Genomic DNA, 27,531 nt, shown 5'->3' on the forward strand with positions numbered 1-27,531 from the left:
TAATTTTTGCTTTCAAATATGAGCAGATTGTAACAAGTTTGGTTATAAATGTGGAATGGATGCTAAGAAAAGAAACAAACGTTTACAGAAAAAGAGCAACAAAACAGAATCTGATTCAGAGTAAGTATTGCAACTTAGTAAACATTTCCCCCCACCACACCCCTTATGTTTATCATGTGTTTACCTCACATCTCATTTTATTCATGAATATTCAGGTGTACATAAGATTCATATTGAAATATTGGATAATATGTTGATTGCAGATTATGTATTTTCATATAACTTGTGTGTCATCAAAAGTTATATTGTAACTGAAAGGAAGTATAAATTATCAATGCAGCTGTGATAAATCTTTTATTGAAATATGCATGATTATAATAATAATGGTTATTGTTAATCTAAATCCAATAGCATTTCTACATCAATTAACATGAATTATGAAAACTGTTGCATTTTAAATTTTAATCCAGTCACATTTTTTTAACACTAACTATAATCTTTTTATTTATCTTTACAGATGTAAAACCAGCCATTCGCAGAACTATGATTCTGAATTGTCGTTAGCTTTGGGTGTACTGACCACAGGATTATATGTTGCTACCTTATACCCATCAGTGCCAGGTGGAGATTCAGGTTTGATTTTACATAGCTAAATAGTACTGTTAATTAAAAAAAATATGTTTTTACAATTGTGAAAAAATCAACTCTATCTTTACTGATATCATAAAGTTCTTTTTAATTTTATTTGAACTCCATTTAGTACAATGAAGTGGCTTCCTCCCAAATTGTCTGGTTAAAAAAAATGTCAAAAGTCTATCTTCAGAGGTTTATTACCTGTACAAAACACACATACTTCTGTCAAATGATGTTGTAATTATCTCCCTTGGTATTTGCTGTTTGTCTAATGAAAATTGGTCTGGAAAATATTTTCTTTTTTTGAATAATTTTTAGATAAATTTGATTTTTTTTTTACCTGAGATGCATTTCATTTTTTTTATTCAGAATCCACCTGCATTTCATAGTGATTAATTTTGTCTTTTAAGTCAGTTTGATTTTGTATTTTCAGGGGAGCTTATTGCAGCTGCATATGAACTTGGAGTAAGTTTGAATAAAGTGGAGATTGCAATATTGTCAAGAAAACTACTCAAAATATTTTAGATATTTTACTTCAACTTTATGAATATTTCTTTTTGTCATGTGAAATATTTACTTTTGTTCATAAAATACAACTTATCCATTGGCAAACGTTTTAAGACAATTTAAAAAAGAAGATGTGGTATAATGATTGCCAATGAGACAACCCTCCACAAGAGACCAAAATGACACAGAACTTAACAACTATAGGTCACCTGTATGGCCTACAACAATGAGCAAAGTTCATACCACATAGTCAGCTATAAAGGACCCCTAAATGAGAAAACTAAGGGCCTTATTTATGTATAAAAAGTAAATAAAAAACAAATATGTAACACATCAACAAACAACAACCACTGAACTACATGCTCCTGACTTGGGACAGACGCATACATACAGAATGCGGAGGTGTTAAACATATTAGCCGGATCCCAACCCTCATTTAACCTGGGACAGTGGTATAACAGTATAACATAAGAACTTCAATTTTTGATTTCTAGATCATGCTCTTGAGTAATCATATGATATAATAATATTTTATTGCCTCTTTTTCCACTATCTTTAGAAGCATAGCATATAGGTTATAATTTAGTTTTGCTTATCCTAAGCTGTGATAGCAATCTGTTTGAGGTTTATATAATAAGAAAGAGTATTAAAGTTGTTTTGAAATTTTATGACTTCTTTTCTGACAGTTTCTGACTTTTTCTTAGGTGGCCCATCCTCCTGGATACCCATTATTTACTCTACTTGCCAACTGTGTAATAAGACTGGTACCTTTTGGGAGCATAGCATGGAGAGTAAATTTACTAACAGCTGTATGTGGTGGAATGGCTGCAGCATTTTTATCCAAATTAGTTATCAGGTAACATTAAAATAAATTATCTAGCAAGTTAAAGCAATTACCAGCTTTGGATGGCAATTGTGTAATATGTCAATATTCAGTTTTGGATGCCAATTGTGCAATATGGCAATATCCAGTTTTGGATGCCACATAAGCAATAAGACAGGGACTTTCTAGTTTCTATACTAATATAGTTAGTATAGAAAATCCCTGATTATGGTTATATCTAGTTTTAGAGACTAATTATATAATCTATCTAGACTTAGTGCAGACTCAGAGATGAAAATATTAATGGCTGTTACAATTTAACTCTTGCTTCAATCTATTTCATGAATCTTAACGTATTTGCAAACATTTTGTCTATTTTGCTGTGATAAAATTGAATTTAAAAAATTAACTGCTGATGTTCAGGATAAAATTTGAATATAGCTATAGCCACTCAAGCCATTAGAAAACTTCCAACTGGCGTGCATGAATTCGTTCATATATCTATGTCATCTTCTCTAACTTTATACATCATATCTATTCAGGTTAACAGGCAGACTGTCTTGTGGTGCATTTGCGGTAGGACTTTGGTGTTGGTGCAAATTGACATGGACCTGGTCAATAACATCAGAGGTCTTCTCACTAAATAATCTGTTCATCACAATTATCATGAAGCTGTCTGTCGATTTTAACTATTCTGCTGGTGAAATGAAGCAAAAAGTAAGTTTTTACAATAGACCAATTTGAAATCCATTTTTAGTGTGATGTTAACAACTCTATTCTAAAGCCAAACCCAAATTCTCTTTGAGGTTTTTCTAGAGCCAGTTAGCTATTGTTTTTATACAAGTATTATTCATTTCAATAGGAGCAAACATTTCTGTATTGAAAAATTAAGTTCTGAAAAAAAGAAAGCAAATGAACCAGTCAGTTTTGAAGAGTGTTAGTAAAGATGTTTCACCAGTTAAATTTTCTAAGAAAAAATTGATTTACATAAATTGAAGAAAAAAAAATTGCAAAAACTCATGAATTGTTCAGTAGTTACTAAGTTCTTTGTACATAAAAAGGGATAACAGTTATCACCAAAAATACTGCACAATACAAGATACCTTGGACATCTTCCAACACTAGTCACCTTTAAAAAAAAACCACACACACACCCACAGAAGCAAAAACAAGACTTGGACTGTTTTTACATTATACATGATTGAGTTAAAAAAAAAAAAGATTTTTGAACTTTTGTTATTTAAGAGTTATTTCCCTTGAATAACACAATGGTTGATTTATGAAATTGCTTGCTCTGTTTCAGATTTCTTTATTTGGATCATTCATGTGTGGTTTATCACTGTGCAATCAACATACAATTGTTGTTTATAATATGATACTTATTTTATGGGTGCTGTTAGAATTAAAACAGAATCAGGTAGGCATTTAAAATTGTTTTGTTTTCTAGTTTAATACTTTGCAATTTAATTTAAGATAAATACATTCACATTTTACTCATACTGAAATTTTTGATTAAAGTAGATTGTTATGGGGTTATTTGCTGCAAGCATAGTCCTACTGTGACATTTTTTTGTGGATATGCTGTGAATAATAGAAAAAATTATACTTTTGATATTCTTAGATATAAGAAGATGTGGTATGAGTGCCAATGAGACAACTTTCCTTCCAAGTCAAAATTTACAAAAGTTAACCCTTATAGGTCAACGTATGGTCTTCAACAGCGAGCCTTGGCTCACACTAAACAGCAAGCTATAAAGGGTTCCAAAAATTACTAGAACCATTCAAATGGGGAAAACCAATAGTCTAATCAATCTATATAAAAAAAAACAGAAACACTTGTGAAAACATCAATAAATAGCAACCACTGAACATCAGATTCCTGACTTAGGACAGGTTCAACTAATTTCACTTGTCTGAAATATCATACACATTATATCTTATTTAACTGAAGGAGAGAGAAAGTAAGGGATTACTTTAGGACATTATGGAAATCAATCGCCAGTTGTTTTTTCCGATTTTTTTATATTGCAAACATTATTAAACTATTCAAAATACTGTAAATTCAGAATTATTGTAATGTTTTAGGGGTCATTCAAAATTGCCAACCATTGTCTCAAGCATACAAATCCTCACTTTTCTCAACCCTTAAGCATGCACTAAAATTATTGATGATTTTACCTCCACACACACACACACACCACCCCTTTTCCCTTTTCCCCCTCATCATGATTGGTTTTGCACACTTGATGAATGGTTGACAATTATGGACATCATAATAATCTCTGAATTAACAATATTACAAAGTTAAAATAAACAAATTTATTTAATATATTTCAGCTGCTGTCGGTCACATTTTTAATAAAACTAGGATTAACCTTTGCACTTGGACTTCTACCATACATTTACCTACCTCTGTCTGCATACTTCAACCAAGCCAGATGGACATGGGGAGATCAAAGGACAATTTCTGGATTTCTGAAGCATCTTCTACGCAAAGAATATGGAACTTTTGATTTGGTTTGTAAAATATTATTTTAGATAATTGGATTGAAGTTTTTTATACAGTATGCTGCTAAAAATAGTTTGGATTAAATGTAGTATGTATGAAAGGTCAATATAAGATTTCTGATTGCTATTTAAACTTTTTTTTAATAATTTAATGGGACTTGATACTTAAATCGAGACTTTCAAAATGAATTGTTTCTATATTCATATATTTAATTTATAATTTGAGCATTTGAATTTAAAATAACAACACAGCCTTTCATCAAAACAAAAGATACCAACTGAATTAAGCTTCATTTTTTTAAGGTTGAAAGGTTATTTGAAAATGTTGTACATGTACAATATATATATATATAAAAAAAAAGAAGATTTGTTATGATTGCCAATGAGACAAATCTCCACAAGAAACCAAATTACACAGAAATTAACAACTATAGGCCACAGTGCAGCCTTCAACAATAATCAAAGCCTATACCTCATACTCAGCTATAAATGACAAAGTAAAACAATTCAAATGAGAAAACCGATGGCCTTATTTATGTACCAAATACTGTAAACTAACTTATTTTCGCGACTTTCGCGAGTAGAAAAATAATCGCAAATATGTATCACTTGGATCTTTTCTTAAGTAAATTAGAAAATCGCAAAATTAAAAAGCCACGAAGTGGCCTAGATAGGACCAAACGCGAAATTAAGTATCCGCGAAAATAAGTTGGTTTACGGTAGTTTGTTTCAGTCAGTTGATGAATCATGTCTTTTTATTTATCTAGGGTAAAGACGGGGTTCAACAAGGATTGTTTCAGTCTTTACAGTAAGTTGTGAAGTTTAATTAATATTTAAGGAGAAAAGTGTGTAGAAAATCATCTTTTCACTACCTTTGCAAGTAAGCCACACAATCTTTGAAAATGTAGATGTTGAACTCCTATGCTTTTAATTTATATTACTTTATCTTAATTTAATTTCTTGTGAACTATAATGGCATGTAAGAAAGGGGTTTTCGAGTTTGTAAATGGTTTTATCACAAAAGAAAATGTTTGAATTTGGTATATTTGTGCAAATCTATGATCAATTACAATTAAAACTCTGTAGATAAGGAAGAATTTATAAACCACAGTAGGTATAAATAGAATGCACAAGATGCAGAAAGAACAAATATAACAACAAAACACAACAAAAGAAATCTAGAGGTCAGTTTACGATTCTATAGCAGTGGACGATTATCCAGAATTTCTGTCAATTTAAAAAAGAAGGTGTGGTATGATTGCCAATGAGAAAACTGGCCACAAGAGACTAAATGACACAAATACAGAAATTAACAACTGTAGGTCACTGTACAGCCTTCAACAGTGAGCAATTATTTTCCACAAATCTAGACAAGTTGAATACTCTAGGTACACAATGTAAGGAGTCAGTTTCAATATTCTTTGGAATTATTCTTAGACATCATTGATGGCATTGAATGTCTGTAATAGTCATTTAAACAGTGTCAGGAAAAAGTAAAAAAATAGCTCTCAATATTGTTGAATAACTTATTGTGTTTTTTTTTTTTATATATTTGTGCCATACCAATTTTGTGGATTTTATGGAAAAAGAAAAAAATGAAATTACACACTCAACAATATAAAAATTTAAGATACATTTAAGATACTTTGATCGTGGTGATAGGAGCATATGATGAAATCAACAAGAGATCATTTATTTATTTTTTTCTCAAACCACAAAAAATGAGACCAACATGAAAAATTAATCGACAGTAATCTATTTATTTTATATAAGTTGATTAAATTTATTGTGTTTCAGATTGTTCATGTCTCATCTGGTCAGTGAAATGACTGTTATAGTATTAATATTATTCTGTTTTGGAATAGCACAGGCTATTTATAGGTAAGAACATTTTCTGATGCTAACATTATATTTTATAGTGTTCTCTTACCTGAACACTTCTCAATAAATACATTGTATCAAGGTTCACTACATGGAGCACACTTTTGAAGATATTTATTATGTAATAAAAGAAATAATGATTAAGAGTTTCTGGAAAATATGCAATAGACCACTTTCGAGTTCATCCGTCACCAGCAAAAACTCATCCATTATGCGCGCCTTCATGACATCATTTACAAGAAAGAGGGGGTCGCCTGTATCCCCGCACTATTTACGTTCATATTCTAAGTTATCAGCTGAAAGAAAATGAAAGAACTTTGTATTGGAATTGGTGTAAAAAAATGATTGCTTTTATGTGTGTAAATTGATGTACATGTACATGTGATTATCATTGAATTTGTAAGAAATTTACAATGTTAGTTGTTACATTCTGGATATTTTTAACAAAATCATAGTAAATCCAAAGGATAAGGAGGATTGCTGTTAAAGATAACCATCCAATATACATGTAGTGTAAAATTAACTGATTTTTATACGACCGCAAATTTTGAAAAAAATTTCGTCGTATATTGCTTTCACGTTGGCGTCGTCGTCGTCGTCGTCCGAATACTTTTAGTTTTCGCACTCTAACTTTAGTAAAAGTGAATAGAAATCTATGAAATTTTAACACAAGGTTTATGACCATAAAAGGAAGGCTGGTATTGATTTTGGGAGTTTTGGTCCCAACATTTTAGGAATTAGGGGCCAAAAAGGGCCCAAATAAGCATTTTCTTGGTTTTCGCACTATAACTTTAGTTTAAGTTAATAGAAATCTATGAAATTTTGACACAAGGTTTATAACCACAAAATAAAGGTTGGGATTGATTTCGGGAGTTTTATTTTCAACAGTTTAGGAATTAGGGGCCAAAAAAGGGCCCAAATAAGCATTATTCTTGGTTTTCGCACAATAACTTTAGTTAAAGTAAATAGAAATCAATGAAATTTAAACACAATGTTTATGACCACAAAAGGAAGGTTGGTATTGATTTTGGGAGTTTCGGTCCCAACAGTTTAGGAATTAGGGGCCAAAAAGGGACCCAAATAAGCATTTTTCTTGGTTTTCGCACCATAACGTTAGTACAAGTAAATAGAAATCTATGAAATTTAAACGCAAGGTTTATGACTATAAAAGGAAGGTTGGTATTGATTTTGGAAGTTTTGGTCCCAACAGTTAAGGAAAAAGGGGCCCAAAGGGTCCAAAATTAAACTTTGTTTGATTTCATCAAAATTGAATAATTGGGGTTCTTTAATATGCCGAATCTAACTGTGTATGTAGATTCTTAATTTTTGGTCCCGTTTTCAAATTGGTCTACATTAAGGTCCAAAGGGTCCAAAATTAAACTTAGTTTGATTTTAACAAAAATTGAAACCTTGGGGTTCTTTGATATGCTGAATCTAAAAATGTACTTAGATTTTTGATTATTGGCCCAGTTTTCAAGTTGGCCCAAATCGGGGTCCAAAATTAAACATTGTTTGATTTCATCAAAAATTGAATAATTGGGGTTCTTTGATATGCCAAATCTAACTGTGTATGTAGATTCTTAATTTTTGGTCCTGTTTTAAAATTGGTCTAAATTAAAGTGCAAAGGGTCCAAAATTAAACTAAGTTTGATTTTAACAAAAATTAAATTCTTGGGCCTCTTTGATATGCTGAATCTAAACATGTACTTAGATTTTTGATTATGGGCCCAGTTTTCAAGTTGGTCCAAATCAGGATCTAAAATTATATTATTTATTGTGCAATAGCAAGTCTTTTCAATTGCACAGTATTGTGCAATGGCAAGAAATATCTAATTTCACAACATTGTGAAATAGCAAATTTTTTTTAATTAAGAGTTATCTTTCTTTGTCCAGTATAGTAAGCAAGAAATATCTGCAAGAATTTTTTTTAATTAGAGTTATCTTTCTTTGTCCAGAATCAACTTAAATCTTTGTTATATACAATATACAATGTATATTCACTTTTTACTACCAACTGATAAATTTAAATAATCTTTACCATTCAGTGATAACAAGCAGTTTTTTTACATCATGTATTTAAATGAGTAGTAATTGTTGCAAACTCCATTAGAATATTTTAATTGAAATTAGTTTTGGAATAAGGGAAAGGGGGATGTGAATAAAAAATTGGGTTAAATTTTTCTCATTTGAAATTTCATAAATAAAAAGAAAATTTCTTCAAACATTTTTTTGAGAGGATTAATATTCAACAGCATAGTGAATTGCTCTAAGAGAAAACAAAAATTTTAAGTTCATTTGAATACATTCATTCTGTGTCAGAAACCTATGCTGTGTCAACTATTTAATCACAATCCAAATTTAGAGCGGAATCCAGCTTGAATGTTGTGTCCATACTTGCCCCAACCGTTCAGGGTTCAACCTCTGCGGTCGTATAAAGCTACGCCCTGCGGAGCATCTGGTTTTTAGTGTTAAACTTATGTTTTTGTAGATCTGAACAAAAATTAAAAAACTCAAACTTATAAGTTCTACCATATTAATTTGTATTTTTCAGATTTGTATATAAGAAAGATCGGCTTTATTTTATATTTGCATTGATGATGTTAGTGTATACAGTATTTTTCTCATGGAGAGCCAATCTAGATGTAAACAATCCTCTAATGTATGGTGTGGTAAGTGTTCAAGATAGAATGCCTGGTCATTTTTATATTTTAAGTAATGAAGAATTTAAGTTGGACAGTTGTCTACCCTTTACTAATGTTTAATAATTTGTGTCAAATTAGTGCTTGCCAATTATTGTCTGGATAGGAAACTTTGAGTTTACCTGGGTTGGACATTATCCATAACAAAAATGTTTGAATTACTAAAGAAAAAATTTTAAAACAGGAAATTTGCAGACATTTTAATTATAACTTCATTGCTATTTTTAGCTCACCTGGCCCAAAGGCTTTTGATTGAGATTTTCCCATCACTTTGCGTCCGTCCATCGTCCTCTTTCGTCCGGCGTCGTTAACTTTTACAAAAAATCTTCTCCTCTGAAATTACTGGGCCAAATTAATCCAAACTTGGCCACAATCATCATTGGGGTATTTAGTTTAAAAAATGTATCAGGTGACCCGGCCAACCAACCAAGATGGCCGCCATGGCTAAAAATAGAACATAGGGGTAAAATGCAGTTTTTGGCTTATAACTCTGAAACCAAAGCATTCAGAGCAAATCTGACATGGTATTCAGAGCAAATCTGACATGGTATAAAATTGTTTATCAAGTCAAGAACTATCTGTCCTGAAATTTTCAGATGAATCGAACAATGGGTTGTTGGGTCTGCCCCTGAATTGGTAATTTTAAGGAAATTTTGCTGTTTTTGGTTATTATCTTTAATACTATTATAGATAGAGATAAACTGTAAACAGCAATAATGTTCAGCAAAGTAAGATTTACAAATAAGTCAACATGACCGAAATGGTCAGTTGACCCCCTTTAGGAGTTATTGCCCTTTATAGTCAATTTTTAACCATTTTTAGTAAATCTTAGTAATCTTTTACAAAAATCTTCTCCTCTGAAACTACTGGGCTAAATTAATTCAAACTTGGCCACAATCATCTATGGGGTATGTAGTTTTGAAAAATGTGTCCGGTGACCCGGCCATCTAACCAAGATGGCTGCAATGGCCAAAAAATAGAACATAGGGGTAAAATGCAGTTTTTGGCTTATAACTGAAAAACCAAAGCATTTAGAGCAAATCTGACAGGGTAAAATTGTTTATCAGGTCAAGATGTATCTGCCCTGAAATTTTCAGATGAATCTGACAACCCGTTGTTGGGTTGCTGCCCCTGAATTGGTAATTTTAAGGAAATTTTGCTGTTTTTGGTCATTATCATGAATATTATTATAGATAGAGATAAACTGTAACCAGCAATAATGTTCAGCAAAGTAAGATTTACAAATAAGTCAACATGACCAAAATGGTCAATTGACCCCCTAAGGAGTTATTGTCCTTTATAGTCAATTTTTTACAATTTTCATAAAATTTGTAAATTTTTACTAACATTTTCCACAAAAACTACTGTGCCAAGTTCATTATAGATAGAGATAATTGTAAACAGCAAGAATGTTCAGTAAAGTAAGATGTACAAACACATCACCATCACCAAAACACAATTTTGTCATGAATCCATATGCTTCCTTTGTTTAATATTCACATAGACCAAGGTGAGCGACACAGGCTCTTTAGAGCCTCTAGTTTAAAATAGACCATGATCTCCACAAAAATTAAAATCACTTAAAGCAATCAATATTATAGATAATGCAAAATACACATACTCCTTAGAGCCCTACTGAATGGGGGACGCCCTATAGTGAGCATTCTGTCATGTATATTAACCAAAACCAGAGGGTGTGTCATAATGTTTGTACAACTTCCTAGGTCAAAAACTGGTTTCAGTTGAAAAACCCATGTCCTATGTTTAAAATACAATTGCTATACCACACATTATTCACAGCGGGCCCACAGAGATAGCTCCCATCACAATGATATCAAGTTAGTAACTAATATTAGTACAAAAAATTTTCATCTGACATGGCATCCTTTTGACGGAGCATGTTTTCCTATGTATTCCAGGTGGAAAGGTTTTGGATGCAGAGTGATATTGTTGTCATTGTGATTTCTGCTCTTGGTTTTAATTTCATTGTCAGGTAAGTCTTTTTGTTATTTAGATGTTTAAATATCATTTCTAGGGAAATAATTAATTAATAATTAAGATTTGTCCCAGATCTGCTATAAAAATTAATATTGAGGATTCTATTTTGAACAATTGAGTCCACCACAATATATAAAATCTTACCTAAAAATCTCACTGACTAGACAATATTTGTGAATTTGTATGGAACTAAATTTAGCTTTGTATAAGAAACATTTATTTATTGCCATATTTTTTTTTCATTATTTAGACATTCCAGAGTTATTGCCCTTTAATATTATAAAAAAAGGTTGGTTTTTAAAAGCTAAGATCCTTTCATGTATGTATCATGAATGATGGTTGATTTTTTTTTTAAGAATATTTACACATTAAGTTATAAGTTGCATTTATATTAGTAATTGTTTGTTTTCTGATTACCTTTTAGGTTTTTTGAAGATCAGTTTCCAGTTCTCAGAAAATTGCTCATTGATAAACTTATAGTGGTAGCATTGATTGCTTTTCAACTGGTATGTTAATTACTGTATATACAGTCTGCACCAAAAACTTTTTCAACTACTACTACGAAGACCAACATTCTGACATTTTTCTTATTGGTCGAAACAAAGTTTTTGCAAAACCTTACTAGTCCGAATGAAATTTAACTAGTCTGCTTTTGCTCATCCATTTTCAGGTCTAAAATGCACCTTATTGCTGTATAAAAGTCAAACTGTACATAAAATCGCTGATTTTCCGAAGCAATTTTGATAATGTCTGAACCATCACAGTAAAAGTGGTTGTTATTTGACATCAGTTGTTTCATTGTCAAAAAGAGCAGGTCACAACCCAAAATATCTGTTAGCAATATTGTCTTTTATACAATTGTTTTTTATTCATAATTGATCAATAGTTTATCTTACTCGAATCCTATAGATATAATAGGACATCAGTCTATGCTTTAGTATTAATAGAAATTAATTACATCTTTCTTTTATGTAAATTTCATATTTTCTCATATAAGACTTTTTCCAATAAAAATTTTGCTGATTTTATCTGCTCAATAACTCAAAATAGAAGAAAAGGAGTGATTTCAATGACAATGATAGTAATACTATTTAGAAAATAGCAAATTCTAAGATAATGCATATGAGGTCTAGTGTAACACTTAACAAATATAGCATGCACATTTTTATGCCTAAACTACAATGATAGGGTGCAACATGATTGCTGGTTTGTGTAGTAATTAGTCCCCTACTGACGAAGTCTAGGGGGCTTTAGATTTTGTCTGTTGTTCTGTCTTTCCAATTTCAGGTTAAAAAACATGGTTACCATAGTTTACCATGAGGATAGGTTGAACATTAATACACATGTTATTATGATGTGTACTTTAAAAATCATATGGAAAATTAAGGTGGTACTCCAACACTTTAACTAAAATTAATTTGGCTCGTTTAATTTTCTTGAAATTTTGACAAAGTATTTACTTTCACCCTTTGACAAAAATATAGAAATTTTAAAAAATTTGAATCAACCGTTTTATCAGAAAAATTACACTGGTTATATAGCAGTTTGACGAACACTTATTTTGATCATTGAGACGCTTAATTTTCCCTTATCAACACAACGTAATTAAAACGTTTAGCTGATTTTACAGAGTTATCTCCCTGTAGTGTTAGGTACCACATTAAGTAACCCTTATTCCACCATTCACTGAATATGCAAATGTTATAGTATTAGTATGACATGGCATCTTATGGCCACATAATCTTAGTACTGAAAATAAACAAACTAACTACTGGTACTAAAAAGATCTTTTACCCTTCAAGTGAGTTACATTGCTATGTATTTCAGAATAGAAATTATTCATCCTGTAACCAGAGTCAAAACACAGCTGTGTATGAGTTTGGAATGGATGTTCTCAATACAATACCAAATGGATCATTAGTTTTGTCTAAAGGAGATCTACCTTCAAATACACTCAGGTACTGTGGATTTTTGTTGGAATCAATTGTTTTAATTGAAGATAAATTGAATTGTGTTTAGTCGATGAATGCTTGACTTCATTATTTTGACAAATTTTGCTTACAAGCTAGAGGATTTTTTTTATTTTGTAGAACGCTTATATATATTTGTTTAGGGGCCAGCTGAAGGACGCCTCCGGGTGCGGGAGTTTCTCGCTGCATTGAAGACCTGTTGGTGACTTCTGCTGATGTCTGTTCCATGCATGGTTGGGTTGTTGTCTCTTTGACACATTCCCCATTTCCATTCTCAATTTTACAATTCATCTTTACTTTGAAAATTAGTATAAAGGTTTTTTTCAAGTTCAACCTTTTAAAACAAGTGCCTTATATAATAGTAGGTGATTATTTTATTTCAATTTCATGACTCAGACATTAAATAACTGGAATTTGATGGTAAGCATAATTTTTATTTCACTGAACACTCACTTTACACCTATAACCTTTTACTAAAGCAATTAGGTATACGGTCTTACCAGTTGGTCAGTTTGTAAAGGTGAAAAACATACTGCAGTTAGATAAAACTTTTTGAGCAATTGGTATACTTATAGGGCAAAGCCTTCTAGATAAGCACTGTAATTTGTTTATGTCCTGAACATGCATGAAATTTTTGCTACTAAACATTAAGCAACAAAAAATCACCCAATATATTTTCAAGAAGATACACTGTTTGATTTTATATCATTTCAGTACGATTTAGTTTGGTTGGTGGCAGTTTAACATTGATAGAGCAATTTTTGTAATTTTTTTTGGTCTATTCAACCGTTTGTCCATCTGTCCTGCTTCAGGTTAAAGTTTTTGCTCAAGGTAGTTTTTGATGGAGTAGAAGTTGTATCAACTTGAAACTTAGTACACATATTCCCTATGATATGATCGTTCTAATTTTTAATGCCAAATTAGAGTTTAGATATCAATTTCACAATCCATTGAACATAGAAAATGATGGTGTGAGTAGGGCAACCCTGTACTATGGACACATTCTTGTTTAACATATTATTATAGAGGTCAGACGCAACACAGAACTGATGATGTTGTGACTTAAACCTAACAACTATTTCCAGCCCTTTGATATAGGTTTATAAAAAAGAAGATGTGGTATGATTGCCAATGAGACAACTCTCCACAAAAGACCAAAATGACACAGAAACTAACAACTATGGGTCACCATACGGCCTTCAACAATGTGCAAAGCACATATGGCATAGTCGGCTATATAGCTATAGTTTTGTATTCAAAGTGATTATGCTTTATTATTTATGACTTCCTTATATTTATTACAGATATTTATACTTGTGTGAAAATGTTAGACCAGATTTATTACTCTTTGATCAAGAGGTAAGCTAATCTTATTTGCTTTTATTGACTGAAATTCCAACTGAAATATTTATTTGTCATAGGAAATTAAATTGGTAGTGTAATTAACTCACAAGCTGTAAATTGTTAGGATTATTGCTAGTAACTAGTAAAATTTGAAATAAAGAATGTTATATTAATGTTATAATAATGTCATTTCAATAAGTAATGTATTATGCATCAAAAATAGTGAAGATAAACAAAGGTCCATGCTAGTGTCGTAGTGATATAATGATTTAGATAATAAGAATTTTAGGTTGTAAAAAGATGTCACAAAATAAATTGGACAAAATTAATTGTAAGGGTCTTATAACCTTTCTTTTTAATTGCATGATTTTTTTCCCTTATTTTATTTTGTGGAAAAAATAGTGGCTATAATTCAATTAACATGTTTTCTTGTGTAGAAATAGCAGTTGGCATTTTCCAAATAAAAATGTACAGTAAAAATGCATTCATATTAAACAACAAGTCTACCTTGCATGCATGCATGTTGCCAGTTTAAGTTGTAATGTTTCTAATAACTATTACAGGTATTAACTTATGATTGGTCAGTTTCTATGATGAAGAAGGTATACCCAGATATAGTATTCCCGGGAGATCATTTATACACACATGATGCAATAATGTCAGATGGAAGGACTGCATTTAGCTTCAAAAGATTCTTGGATGTTAACTCACAAAGGTATGAATACGATACCAATATCATTTTGAATACTTTTATACCATTGTGATCAGAATAAGTTTAAATGGAAAAAAAAAGTTTGCAAAGGTCTGTATACAAACCTATAAAAAACGTTGACTTAGGAAAACATTTCAATTCATGGATTACCTGTTTCTACAAAATGCACAAAAATTGGTATCCCACAAATATTCATGACGAGAGGAAGAAATAGAAATTGTTACCTCACACCTTTAGTAATTAGGGAAATTGATTCAAAGTCTGAGAGAGGATATAAAATCAACTGTTACAGGATTTTTTTAAAAGCATTTACTTGCTTATTAAGAAATTTACACATAATCCTTTTATTATTAGTAGATCCATATATGGTTGTATTGGTGTACAAGACCATGAGAATTCCTGGACGTCTAATCATGATTTACTACCATTTGGAGTATGCTCACAGTTTATTAAGAAAGGTTCCAGCATTAATCTATCTCAGTATACACAACAGACACAAAATATAGCAGAAAACTGGAGTCATTCTTATAATGGGTAAGACTAATATAGATTTTGCAACTTCTTCAATTGAAATACAATGTTTCTACTCTCGTTATGACTACTTTTTTTACCGGTAATTTTAATTGTTGCATGAAACTTTTACATATAAAGCATATGGATTTAGTGCAGTTAGGAGCATAACAGGGAGCCTCATGTGTTGTACTCTGGATTTTATTAAATGTGGGATACCAATTTTTGCTGATTTTTTGGGTAAAGATAAACGAAAAATTTATATATAAATGTTCATCGAACTTCAATTTTTCTATATATATGCTTGTATGTATACTTTGTCAATACAACAAAAAATACAATTTTTTTTTGCAAATTTATAAAAATTTGTATCCAGAAACATATGTTAATATATATGAAAAAATATAAACTAGGTTAAAAAGATTAAATCTTATAATTTTAGAGCATTCCACTGAAATTTGTGTTATTGTTTAATCAGTACATACAGATGCTATGCTTTTGGTTGTGATATTTGCCAATTTTTAAAATTTGTGTGGTTAGTTATCACAAAAATTAGTTGAAAAAACTGTTTCTGTAATAATGAATTTAAAATGCAGAGTATATGGTACTTAAAATAATTATGGAGAAATTCACTTGTTACAATTTAATTTTTAAAAGTGGTTTTATCAGAAATTAAATCATCTTGTCAGGACCAGTTTATATTAGACATATATTTTGTTTATATAGATTAGACCGTTGGTTTTCCCGTTTGAATGGTTTTACACTAGTAATTTTGGGGCCCTTTATAGCTTGTTGTTGAAGGCCGTACTTTAACCTATAATGGTTTAATTTTTAAATTGTTATTTGGATGGAGAGTTGTCTCATTGGCACTCACACCACATCTTCCTATATCTATGTTATTTTTTAAATTATTGCCAGTTTTATGAGATTTTAATTGAACTATTATTTCAGCTTTGAAGACTCATCATGGGAAAGAGTAGCTACCAATGAAATGTGGCATGCTAAGTATGTATGATGTATTACTATGCCCTATTTATGGACATTATATTTTCTGGTCTGTGCATCAGTTCTTCTGTCTGTCCCACTTCAGGTTAAAGTTTTTGGTCAAGGTAGTTTTTGATGAGGTTGAAGTCCAATCAATTTGAAACTTAGTAAACTTGTTTCCTATGATATGATCTTTCTAATTTTAATGCCAAATTAAAATTTTGACCCCAATTTCACAGTCCACTGAACATAAACAATTATAGTGGGATTAGGGCATCCGTGTACTATGGACAGATTCCTGTCATACACTAGATTAATTTATTGAATGTCTGTAGTTATTCTTGTATATGTGTGTTTCCTGTGCTCATTCCTCAGCACTTTCTCATTCTATACTATTGACTGGTTTTCAAAATAATTGTAGGAAACTTTTAGTGGATGTTGCCATTGTGTACATGGTATTAACTTTGATCTGATTATTTTGATGATTCCCATTCCCAGATGCCTAATGTGATGAATTTTCTGTCTATTTTGATGTCAATGTTCTTAATTAACTTTGCCCAATGGCAGTGCAACTGTTTATTTGAATTTGTAAGAAGGTCAGTTTAAGGGGAAGTCAATAAGAAATGTAAAGTCAAACTTAACATTGACCAATGAACTATTAAAAATAAGGGTAAGATAAGATGAAACCTGCCAGACCAATTTGTTCACCCTACAATTATTTCATACACTAGACACTAAACATAGTTGACCTATGTTATAATATCTAAGATATGAACTTGACCAACAAACTTAATCTTGATCACTGATCCTTCCTAGGAGATAGCGATCAGATGAACCCACTTGGGTAAACATGGTTACCTTGCAGGATCCCTGATACCAAATAAAGTTATCCTTTTACTCATAATAATTGAAAAAAAATTGTTGGCTTTCAATGAAATTGATGTCAAAGTTTATAAATGTACTAGCTAGTAAGTTCTTGTATTACAGTGCCAACCAATTATTTCTACAAGAGTTAAGGCCCTTGGAGATAGACATTTTATAGAAAATAACATTTCTACCAACCTTATGTTTACATTTCTTATACAATATTGATGAAAAAGTTTAAAAGAACAGAATATATGATTTTGTGATTTATTATCCATAGACAGAAAATACAACATTTGGGGATTTTGAAAAAATGTTCTTCATTTTTCATACCTGCAGATCTAGACCCTAGAATGAAAAAAGGTTAAAAAGGCCAAATAAAGTACGAAGTTGAAGAGCTTTGAAGACCAAAAATTTCTAAAAGTTTTGCCAAATACAGCTAAAGTAATCTATTCCTGAGGTAGAAAAGCCTTAGTATTTCAAAAATTCAAAGTTTTGTTATGGTGTAATACCACCATTGATTTTCCCCTATTAGTCTTTGTTAAATTTGCACTTTTCAAAAAATTGTGCAGAATTTATCTTTGTTTCAAATAAAGAAATACTTGGCATGAGTAAAGTTTTATCCTGTCCAGTTCTATAGAAAAAATTTCACATAACATTTCATTGCATATAAGAAAATAACCATCATTGGAAGTTAACCAATCAAATTTCTACCCTTATTCTATCTGTGTACAAGGTTTAGTCACCATTTAACCTCAAGATAACAACATTTTCTATAGAAATCACAAATAAAAAATAATGGTGTTTTGAAATATCCAAGACATATGTTTATGACACAGAAATAGTTTTACTGCAATAAAATGTAGGATTAATTACCTACAACGGTCAAATTCAAGGGAATATTTTTTTAGACCTACTTTCGTATACAACCGGATGTGACGAACCATGATTTGGTGGTATTACACCTTAACAGTTAATTTATAATTATGAACATATCAATGATAACTCATCATAAATACCAGGATTGAAAATGATTTTAGAACACTTGAAGAGTGTTAAAATGTGTCAAAATCACACTAAAAATAATTTAGAAACTTGTGTATGTTTAAACCGGAAGTTTGTATAGCACTAGAAAAGAAAAGAAATACGGTCAGAGTGTACGGAAAATCTGTACTTAGTAAAAGAAATCACTAGAATATGACTTTGAAAGTAAAACAGTTCTATCCTTCTGTAAAATAATGTTTAATATATCTATCACATAAATGTTGTGAAGGATCTTAAGCTTAAACAAATTGCATGCGTCAGTATAAAACACCAAAACAGAATAAATAACGGATTACGTTTTGTAGTTTATACATCGAAAGCTGGTACTCGGTTGACTTTTATACTTTTATCATTCTGTTAAATTCATACAGATTCCAGTTTATTTTAAGCAATGCAGTGAAAAAAAACGAGAAATTTGTAGTGAAGCATTTAATTTTTAAATGTATGGGTAAAAATTTGTTATTGAATAAAAATAACATATTAATATGGATTAGATAAAATAACTAGTTTTAAAAATGATAAGAGTGCCCTGTACAATATCAATAACAAACATGGATTTCTTGCTTATAGTACTCTATAGTCCGTATCCCTGTCTGGCAGGTTCAATTTTGGAAAATAAAACTGCAGACTATAAAATCCTTTTGGCGGTATTAATGAAATTCAGATCAATTTTGCCTCTCTTTCTGGTCAACTGACTTTTGGAGTGATTTATAACCGTTTGGGCTAAGAAAATTCATGGAAGTTGTACTAACTTATTTTGTTTAGACAAAGTCAAGGAAATTGTACTTGTCTTTTTTTTTTAAGTTTTATAATGCCATGAGGTTGGGAACTGCTGTCAGTGTATAATATTGACTAGCTGAGAGTGCATTTGTGTTTTACCAACATATCTACAGCCAAAACCTGTCCAAACCAAACACCCTCCGGACATTGTGTTTTGTCTGGTTTTCTCAGGTGTTTGAAATGGTAGAGGTAAACAGAAGTGAACAGTTTTAAATCATTTTGACACTTACTGAAGAGATACACCAGTTACACAACAGACGACACTATTATTTCTTGTTGATTCAGATGTAAATGTTAAAACAGTGAAAATATCAAATAGATGAAGAAAGCCAAATGGGGCAACTGATCAATTTTATTGTCTCGCCTTCACGGAGTCAAAAAGCGAGACATAGGTATGCTGTTTCCGGTGATGGCGTCAACAATGAATTAGTTTGTGATTAGGTCTAGTTTATGGTGGACCACAAGTGGTATGTCAATGATATTTGGTCTGCAGTTGTATAAGCATTGGCACATCTCATATCCATGGAGATTATTTGGCCCTGCCCCTTCAGTCATGGTCTATTGACTTCGAAACTTTTGCTTATTTTACATGTATTAGTTTGTGAATAGGTCGGTTTATGTGGAACCACAAATGGTGGGTCAATCATATTTGGTATGCAGTTGTATAAGCATTGGCACATCTCATTCCCATGGAGATTATTAGGCCCTGCCCCTTCAGTCATGGTCTATTGACTTCGAAAGTTTTGCTTATTTAACATGTATTAGAAAGTGGTTAGGTCAGTTTATGTGGAACCACAAATGGTAGGTCAATGATATTTGGTATGCAGTTGTATAAGCATTGGCATATCTCATTTCCATGCAGATAATTTGGCTCCACCCCCTTAGTCATGGTCTAATCGTCTATTGACTTTGAAAATTTATCAGTCTTAGTTTGATATTAGGTTATTTCAAGGGGAACCATTAGTGGAAGGCCAATGTTAATTTGTATTCAGTTGTATGAGCATTGGCACATCTCATTTCCATTGAGAAAATTTGGCCTTGCCCCTCAGTCACAGTCTAAAGACTTTGAAACTTATCTTAGTTTACATGTATTAGTTTGTGATTAGATCAGTTTAAGATGAACTGCTTATGTTAAGTCAATGATATTTGGTATGCATATTTATTGACATCTGCAAGTATCACTTCCATGGAGATTATTTAGCCCCACCCCCTCTTCATGATTCATTGACTTTGAAACTTTTTCATAGTTTACAAGTTAATGTTTGTATTTAGGTTTGGGCACGACTTATATTAAGTCGATGGTATTTGGTATGCAGTTGAATTAACATTGTCACATCTCATTTACATGGAGATTGTTGAGCCATGTAACTCAGTCATAGTTCATTGACCTTGAATATTTGCATAACTTGTGTAAGATGTTAAGTATTGCTATTTTGATTTCAACATTTGCATAATCAAAATTACAAAAAGGTGAGACATATCTCTGTGACAATAGTTTGTTTCTTTTAAGAAGTTCTCTCTATCATAGTTTTCAAGAGAATATCCAGTAAATGTGAAATGGATAGAAATTGTCATTCAAGGGCAACAACTCCAACAAGGAGTCAATTGTTTATTTCCATTGTGATGATTTATGTACATATCTTTTCTTTCTGGTAGTTTTAGGTACTGGCCAATTCTCTACTTGATTTTCAGTATAATTGCCAAAAGTACCAGCTTTAGGTAATATCTCTGCTTTAAAGCAATAACTCCTATAAGGAAGCAATTCCCTTGATTTGTATTTAATTATACATCTTATCTTGCTGATCATTTGCTGCTGTTTAAAGTTTCTCTCTATTTTGATTTGGCAGATAAAAGCAAAAGAAAGGAAAAGTCACCATCCAAGGATTGAACAATTTTATTGTGCTGACTCATTATAGTTCTCATCTTGCTGATTATATTTAATGGAACAGTCTATATATCTTATATCATGAACAAGTCTAAATTGAAAACTACGTTCAAACCTATGATTGCATTGGATAAAAACCGCAATTTTTATACGTGTGCATGTAAAACAAATTTTGTTGTAGAAGGGTCTTATATCATATATAGTTATCAAGAGAAAAAGCAAAATAATTATTCGTAAAACTTATAATGTTAACAGTTTCTTACTTTCTATCATAGTTTTTAAAGGCAATAGACCACTTCCGAGTTCTTCCATCACCGAAAAAAACTCTCCAATTATACGCGTCTTCATGACGTCATTTACCAGATAGAGGGGGTTGCCTGTATCCCTGCACTATTTACGTTCATTAAGCGTCTTAGTGATCATCATTGTGCAGGATAGACTAGATATAAGGGTTGTTCTGTAGGTACTTAATGACAATTCCCTAATAACATCAGTGCTGATTTTCAATTTTGAGAATTCAATTTGCTGAATAATTTGTACAATATAGAATTATAGTTTTCAAACCACACGCTCAACATTGGAATGGATGTGATGATGCCCCTAAACGCACAAAATGACGTTCACTAAAACCAGAGTTTATGACAGAAATGCATCGAACTCGAAAGTTGTCTATTGCCAAAAAACACATTATGTATTATGGCCTATGTAGGCAAACATACTACTGCTTTCCTGATGGGCATCTCAGCTATTTACTAGATCATTTTCCATAGGTGCTCTATATAAAAATTCATAGGACTACAATTGCATTTTTATTTATAAAATCCACATTACATATAAATAAACCCTTTAATAACATTTGGTATTGTAGGGACAAATTCCCTTCCTGTATAAACAATAAAAACAATATGTTTTAGTTAGTGTGTGTACATAGAATTTTATTTTCTTAAACCATTTTTACAGCAAATAACTTAGCTTTTGCACTTTTGTTTGCTGCATATCTATTGCAGCCAATTAATAAAATTCCATTTTGATCAAAATTGAGACTGAGTGGTAATTCAATCCCTAAGGGTTTTAAATCCTTATGTCCAATAAGGTTCCCAACAGAATTTAATATATGTAAAGCATGGTTGTTTTGGTCTGAAATTAAAATCATATTAGAAGAAGTTACTGTCATGTCAGTAGGACATAAATTGCCTGTATCTAAATTGAAATCACATCCCTTATATGTCCACAGCAGATTTCCTCCATAGTCTAACCCCATCGTCTTTCCTTCTTGGTTTCTGTTTACCCTATCAATGATATAGATATTGTTATTTAAGGTTAGAATTTTCCATGGTAGTGTAAACAGTCTCTGATTATCTTTGTCATTCTCATATGTATGTTGAATGTCACTGTCCTGATTTAGAACCACCACTCTTCTCACACTGTCTTTTGTAACTGAATATTTGAATGGAACACAATCAACCAAGCCAACAAATATTTCATTGTTCTTAGAAACATGAACGCTTATTGATGTTAAAGGAGAAAAAGACTTAAATGGTTTGAATTGTTTTTCAACTGAATACACTTGTAGTTCACTTTCCCTTGTTGACAGAAGAATTTCATCATTCTTTAATTTCGCCATATTACACACAGATATACTGAAGTCTTCCTCTACTTTAATTTTATTGTCTTCAAATTTTACTTTTTGTAGTTTTCTGTTATCATAGCATGCAATGAATGTGATATTGTTATCACAGCTAAGTATGTCCAATACATTTCGAAAATCACTTTGATATTGTCCTACTAGTTCTAAATCTGGAACTGCATAAAGGTCACCAAACATTGTACATCTTGTGTTTTGTTTTTCAAATATATTCCCAGAAAGGAATTTAGTTTTAAGAATGTCGCATTTAATTAGTTCCCCTGTTTTTTCTGGCAAAGTCTTATCCAGCTTTTTCCTTGAAGAGAAAATTTCAGAAGCTTGATGAGACTGCAAGGTTTTTTTCAATCTTTCTTTCCTTGCTATTAAGTCTTCTTTGGTTTTCTGTGTTGTAGAGAGTTCTGTTATGATCTTTATTTTGGTAGGCTTCCATTTTGATTCAAGATTCTCCAAAAGTTCTTTGGCATATTTTGACACTGTTTCCTTAATTTCCTTCTCAGTTAGCAGAATGTTATCTTTTATTTCTTGGTAATTTTTTTCACCATCTATAAGAAGTTTTTCTAGATTTTCATTTTCATCAACGAAAAGCTGATAACAAGATTCAAGTTTATTTTGTAAGTCTTTCATTTCAGAAATAGCAGTATCATAAACTTCATTTACTTTTCTATATTCATGTTTTTTATGAGAATCTATCAAACAGTCCATGCAAACTGGTTGGTCACAATCTGTACAGAATGCGCAGCATATTTGATCACTGTGAATTGTACATGGCATGCTTTTAAGATCTACCTTATGAATTGTCCTTGCAACATCCTCACTTCCAAAGTCTTTAAGATTAATTAATTCATGTTGGTCAGATGATTTGATTTTTCTATGAACCTTTGTTGTACAAAGTTGGCACATGAATACATCACAGTTGATACATTTCCACTTAATGTCTGATGACTCTTCACAGAACTGACACATAGCTGGTGATTGGGCTTCATCTGTAGGTTGTGAAAATGCCATTTCTTAATAATCTCAAAACGTCCTTGATACACTTGTATACATGTCTATAAGTTACAGGTAAATTACTTCCTTGTTAGAAGGTCAAGGTGAATTTAGTATAAAAAGATATTCATGGATTTAAATGGAACAATAAACTAGATATCTAATGTAGGTCATATACTGTCACATACTGTATAGTTTATAGATAATTATTTGGGAATTTCCTGTTATTGTTTACCTCTTCAATGTTTAACACCTCACATGCCTACAAAACAAACAAATACACAACAAAAACACAGATGGAGAAAAATAAAACATAAAACCAGAGGAACTTAAAGATGACATTTTTTAGTCAACTTAGTTTTTATTGATCAATCTATTTTTTTACTCAAAGTGTATAAATAGATTACACATGATAAATTTTACCATTTAAACAAGTAATTAAAAGACAAGTAAATATCTCTCCTGAAAATTGATCATTAAAGAATTCTTACCACATTTAAAAGAAAATAGGAAATGCATTAGCATTTTTAGCTTACCTGGACCATGGAAGTAATATTTAAAAGGAATAACAATGACTAATTAGCATGTATTAACGACCTGCAGAGCTCTGTACTAAAGTCATATGATTTTATCCAATTATAGTCTCAGCGGCAAGACCCCTTGGTTACTATATGTGATACCGCGGTTGTAAATGGCATCTGGAATTTCTTATCAGTCACATGATTTTATCGAGTCTGGTAATTATAAAGTACCTGTGTGGAATCCGAGATTTATTGTCAAGAAGGTGGCTCTGTATCATATAAAACCTCTACCTTCAGAAAGAAGTTGTATGTTGAAAAACGACCGAGAATTGTTCAAACTACAAAAGTTCAGCATGGAAAATTGTATTTAATGAAGCATATTTTTGCTTGTTACCGTTTGTTTTAAACTGTTCTAAAAGTATTTTCCGGTTAAAAGAAGATCCCAAGTAAACAGTTAAATACCGACGAATCGACATGATGTTTAACAAAATAATGTAGACAAATCTAGACACGGATTTGTTTACTGTTGAAATGTGCAAAGTTTATTGAGATTAAAAAAAAGGATATATACTTTCAAGTATTCTAAATTTATGTATAAATCATAAATGTCATAGATTACAGTATTGAAACTGGACATGCAACTAAAATGGGGATAAAACGTTCAATATTATATATATATATATTTTTAAAAGTGTTTATTGTGGAATACTTGTATCGCCATATGTAGCTACAGCAAAAATTAAAACAAACTTACAAAATGAGCTTAATGCTATCTGTCTTATGGAAAATTGATTTTTACACGAATTAGTATCAAGAACTATAGATTAAAGGATGTAACCGTTTAGAATTGTGAATATTTTTATTGACTAATACACGAAAGACTTAGATTATTCATCGTTAATAAAAGGGGGTCCAAACATATTTTTTGTACAATCATCTTCTTAACTTACGGAAATGGCTTTTTAATTATCTGTAAATATTAAAACTGATAATGATCCAGCCTTGTTCTCCAATATCATATGTGATATTTGTCGGTTTAAACTATTAAGATCGAACTAACCAGAAATAGGAAAATTGGACTAGAATAAAAATTGAACGAATGACTCTTTTCGACAGCGTACAGCAAAAGAATGTAACGAATGGACTATTCGGGTAAATCCGCAAGTATATACAACAAAAACTTGTCTGTTCGTAATTCGTTCGTAACACGAAAATGACCGTAAAGTGTCAGTGATTTGATAGATCACATGTGGAGAATCAATTTACCTGCCAGATATTAAACCAATTAACGAGTTATCGAAAAATGGGCGGTAACCAAGGCTTCCAAAACGCTCATATATTCAGGACATTTGTATAATGTCTGGTAAATTTCGTGCTGGGCAAAGCATTAAACGGTCATATACTTTTTCGTTTTCAAGGCTTTCTTAAGAGATGGTCATTTTAACATAATTGGCGATCTTTTTGACCCAACATTTTGCCTTTAACAGCCACACATATCCGGTCATAAAACTGACATGATCATTTATTACTATCAAAACAACCCCTACTTCAATACCGGCGGTAATGCAGATGAAGCCTTTGAAGGGACGAGGATGTTATTCCTTTCAATATTACTTCCATGCCAGGACATATGGACTTTTTAAAATAGTTGTCATCACTTGGTTTCTGTTGTCATCAACCTCTTAGACTTTTTAGAAAATCTCCTTCTGGGACCAGTGGAACTATATCAACCAAACTTAAACTTCAAGGATGATTAAAAGTTGGAAAATATTGTTTGTCCAGAGAAAAGGATACCATGCCCCAACAGACCATAAATGGTTGTTGCCTATAAACTATGATTTTTGACTCTTTTTTTTTTTAATTTTTGCCTATTATCTCATAGATTATAATATGAACCGTTGGAAGATTTTTTAAACATTTGACAATAATCAAAAATACAAGATCTGCCAAAAATGCTAATTTGACCAAAATCATTAAATGGTATGTTTCCTAAGACATTTAAAAGATTTTCCCATTTTCTCTTAAACTATGATAAATAAGTAAGAACACATAACACCAAAAAGATCATTACATGTTGCATTTTTGGTATGTGAACAATTAGGGCTCTTATAGGTTCCTCTTGTTTATTTGCAAATGAGTATTTACAGTCATAAGTTTCAAGTTTGTAATTATTGAATGAGGCTCATGAAAGATAAAATTTATTCTTAAAAGATGTAATACTAGAAGTTAGGTAGGAATAATGATTAAATTTATTTCAAAGAACATATTTTAACATCAAACTAGATTGTTTCACATCATACTAGATATCCAACTTTTTTTCTTTCAGAATTAGCAGTGCTTTCCAACTATATCAGATGTCTGAAGATGCAAAAATTGCCAAGAAAAAATCAGAATATTTAATAGCCTCTTATCAGGTAGGAACATGAATAAAGGTAGACTCTTCAAAGTCAAATGTTGGTATTGGGAAATCCTTAGACAAATGATAACACAAAAAAGGCATAACTTAATAAAATTGACATTTTTTCATGAATTCAATCCTACAATGGATGTAAATGAGAAGGGGTAAATATTGTGAATACATTATTGTAATTGTAAATTTTATACATGAGCTCCAAGCTTCTGCCATTACATGTATATGTAAAACAGTATACATTATCTTTCATATATTTCAATTAATTATGAAAACAGTTTTATTTGAAATTAATTACATTGTACATGTTTAATTAACAATCAATCTTTATTTTTTTTTACTTTGGTTTTAATCTTGTAATTAGAAAAACAGACATCAAATAATACTTCTAAATATGATGACAAGGATCATGTAAAAAAAGATATTAAAATAGTTCAGTTTTAATTTGTTCTCCATTATCAACTATAATGATAGAATTCAAAAACGTTATAGTAAACCAAATAATTATTATTACATTTGTTTATTTGCAGCTTTATGATTCAGCAATCAAGAGAAATGTTAACATTCCAAGCTACTGGCACAAGAACTTTGCTTTGGTTTGTGAAAGAATGATGCATATAGAAAGTAAATACAACAAGAAGGATATTTTGAAGAAAGTTATTCTACACTTTGAACTGTTTCTGAAGAAAGATCCTGGTGACGCAGACAATAATGCTATCAGGAAAGCTCTTGTTTCAATGAAAACACAATTAAATGGTTTTGATGGTAAAATTGTGTAATGTAATCAAAAGTGGATTGAAACAGGAACATGACTTACTTTTGACCT

The 27,531-nt window shown here is 31.1% G+C and overlaps 1 protein-coding gene across 1 annotated transcript; it reads left to right on the forward strand.

Moving 5' to 3' along the window:
* The first annotated feature begins 29 nt into the window (after window positions 1-29).
* LOC134711001 (protein O-mannosyl-transferase TMEM260-like) lies at window positions 30-27,510 on the forward strand. The gene is made up of 19 exons (XM_063571427.1): window positions 30-120; window positions 518-633; window positions 1,067-1,098; window positions 1,845-1,996; window positions 2,506-2,680; window positions 3,267-3,380; window positions 4,301-4,480; window positions 5,239-5,279; window positions 6,269-6,352; window positions 8,904-9,021; window positions 10,971-11,044; window positions 11,474-11,555; window positions 12,877-13,007; window positions 14,324-14,378; window positions 14,927-15,078; window positions 15,430-15,609; window positions 16,537-16,590; window positions 26,622-26,709; window positions 27,236-27,510. Exons 1-19 carry the CDS (start codon window positions 56-58, stop codon window positions 27,482-27,484), a joined length of 2,142 nt encoding a protein of 713 aa, XP_063427497.1. The 5' UTR covers window positions 30-55; the 3' UTR covers window positions 27,485-27,510.
* Window positions 27,511-27,531: the final 21 nt, after the last annotated feature.

Source organism: Mytilus trossulus, chromosome 3 (assembly GCF_036588685.1).
Source record: "Mytilus trossulus isolate FHL-02 chromosome 3, PNRI_Mtr1.1.1.hap1, whole genome shotgun sequence".
Lineage (NCBI taxonomy): Eukaryota > Metazoa > Mollusca > Bivalvia > Mytilida > Mytilidae > Mytilus > Mytilus trossulus.

Coding starts and splice junctions, on each gene's coding strand:
- LOC134711001 (XM_063571427.1), top strand. CDS start 56: ATGGATGCTAAGAAAAGAAACAAACGTTTACAGAAAAAGAGCAACAAA. Junction 5,280..6,268: donor GGATTGTTTCAGTCTTTACA/GTAAGTTGTGAA, acceptor ATTGTGTTTCAG/ATTGTTCATGTCTCATCTGG. Junction 11,045..11,473: donor GGTTTTAATTTCATTGTCAG/GTAAGTCTTTTT, acceptor ATTACCTTTTAG/GTTTTTTGAAGATCAGTTTC.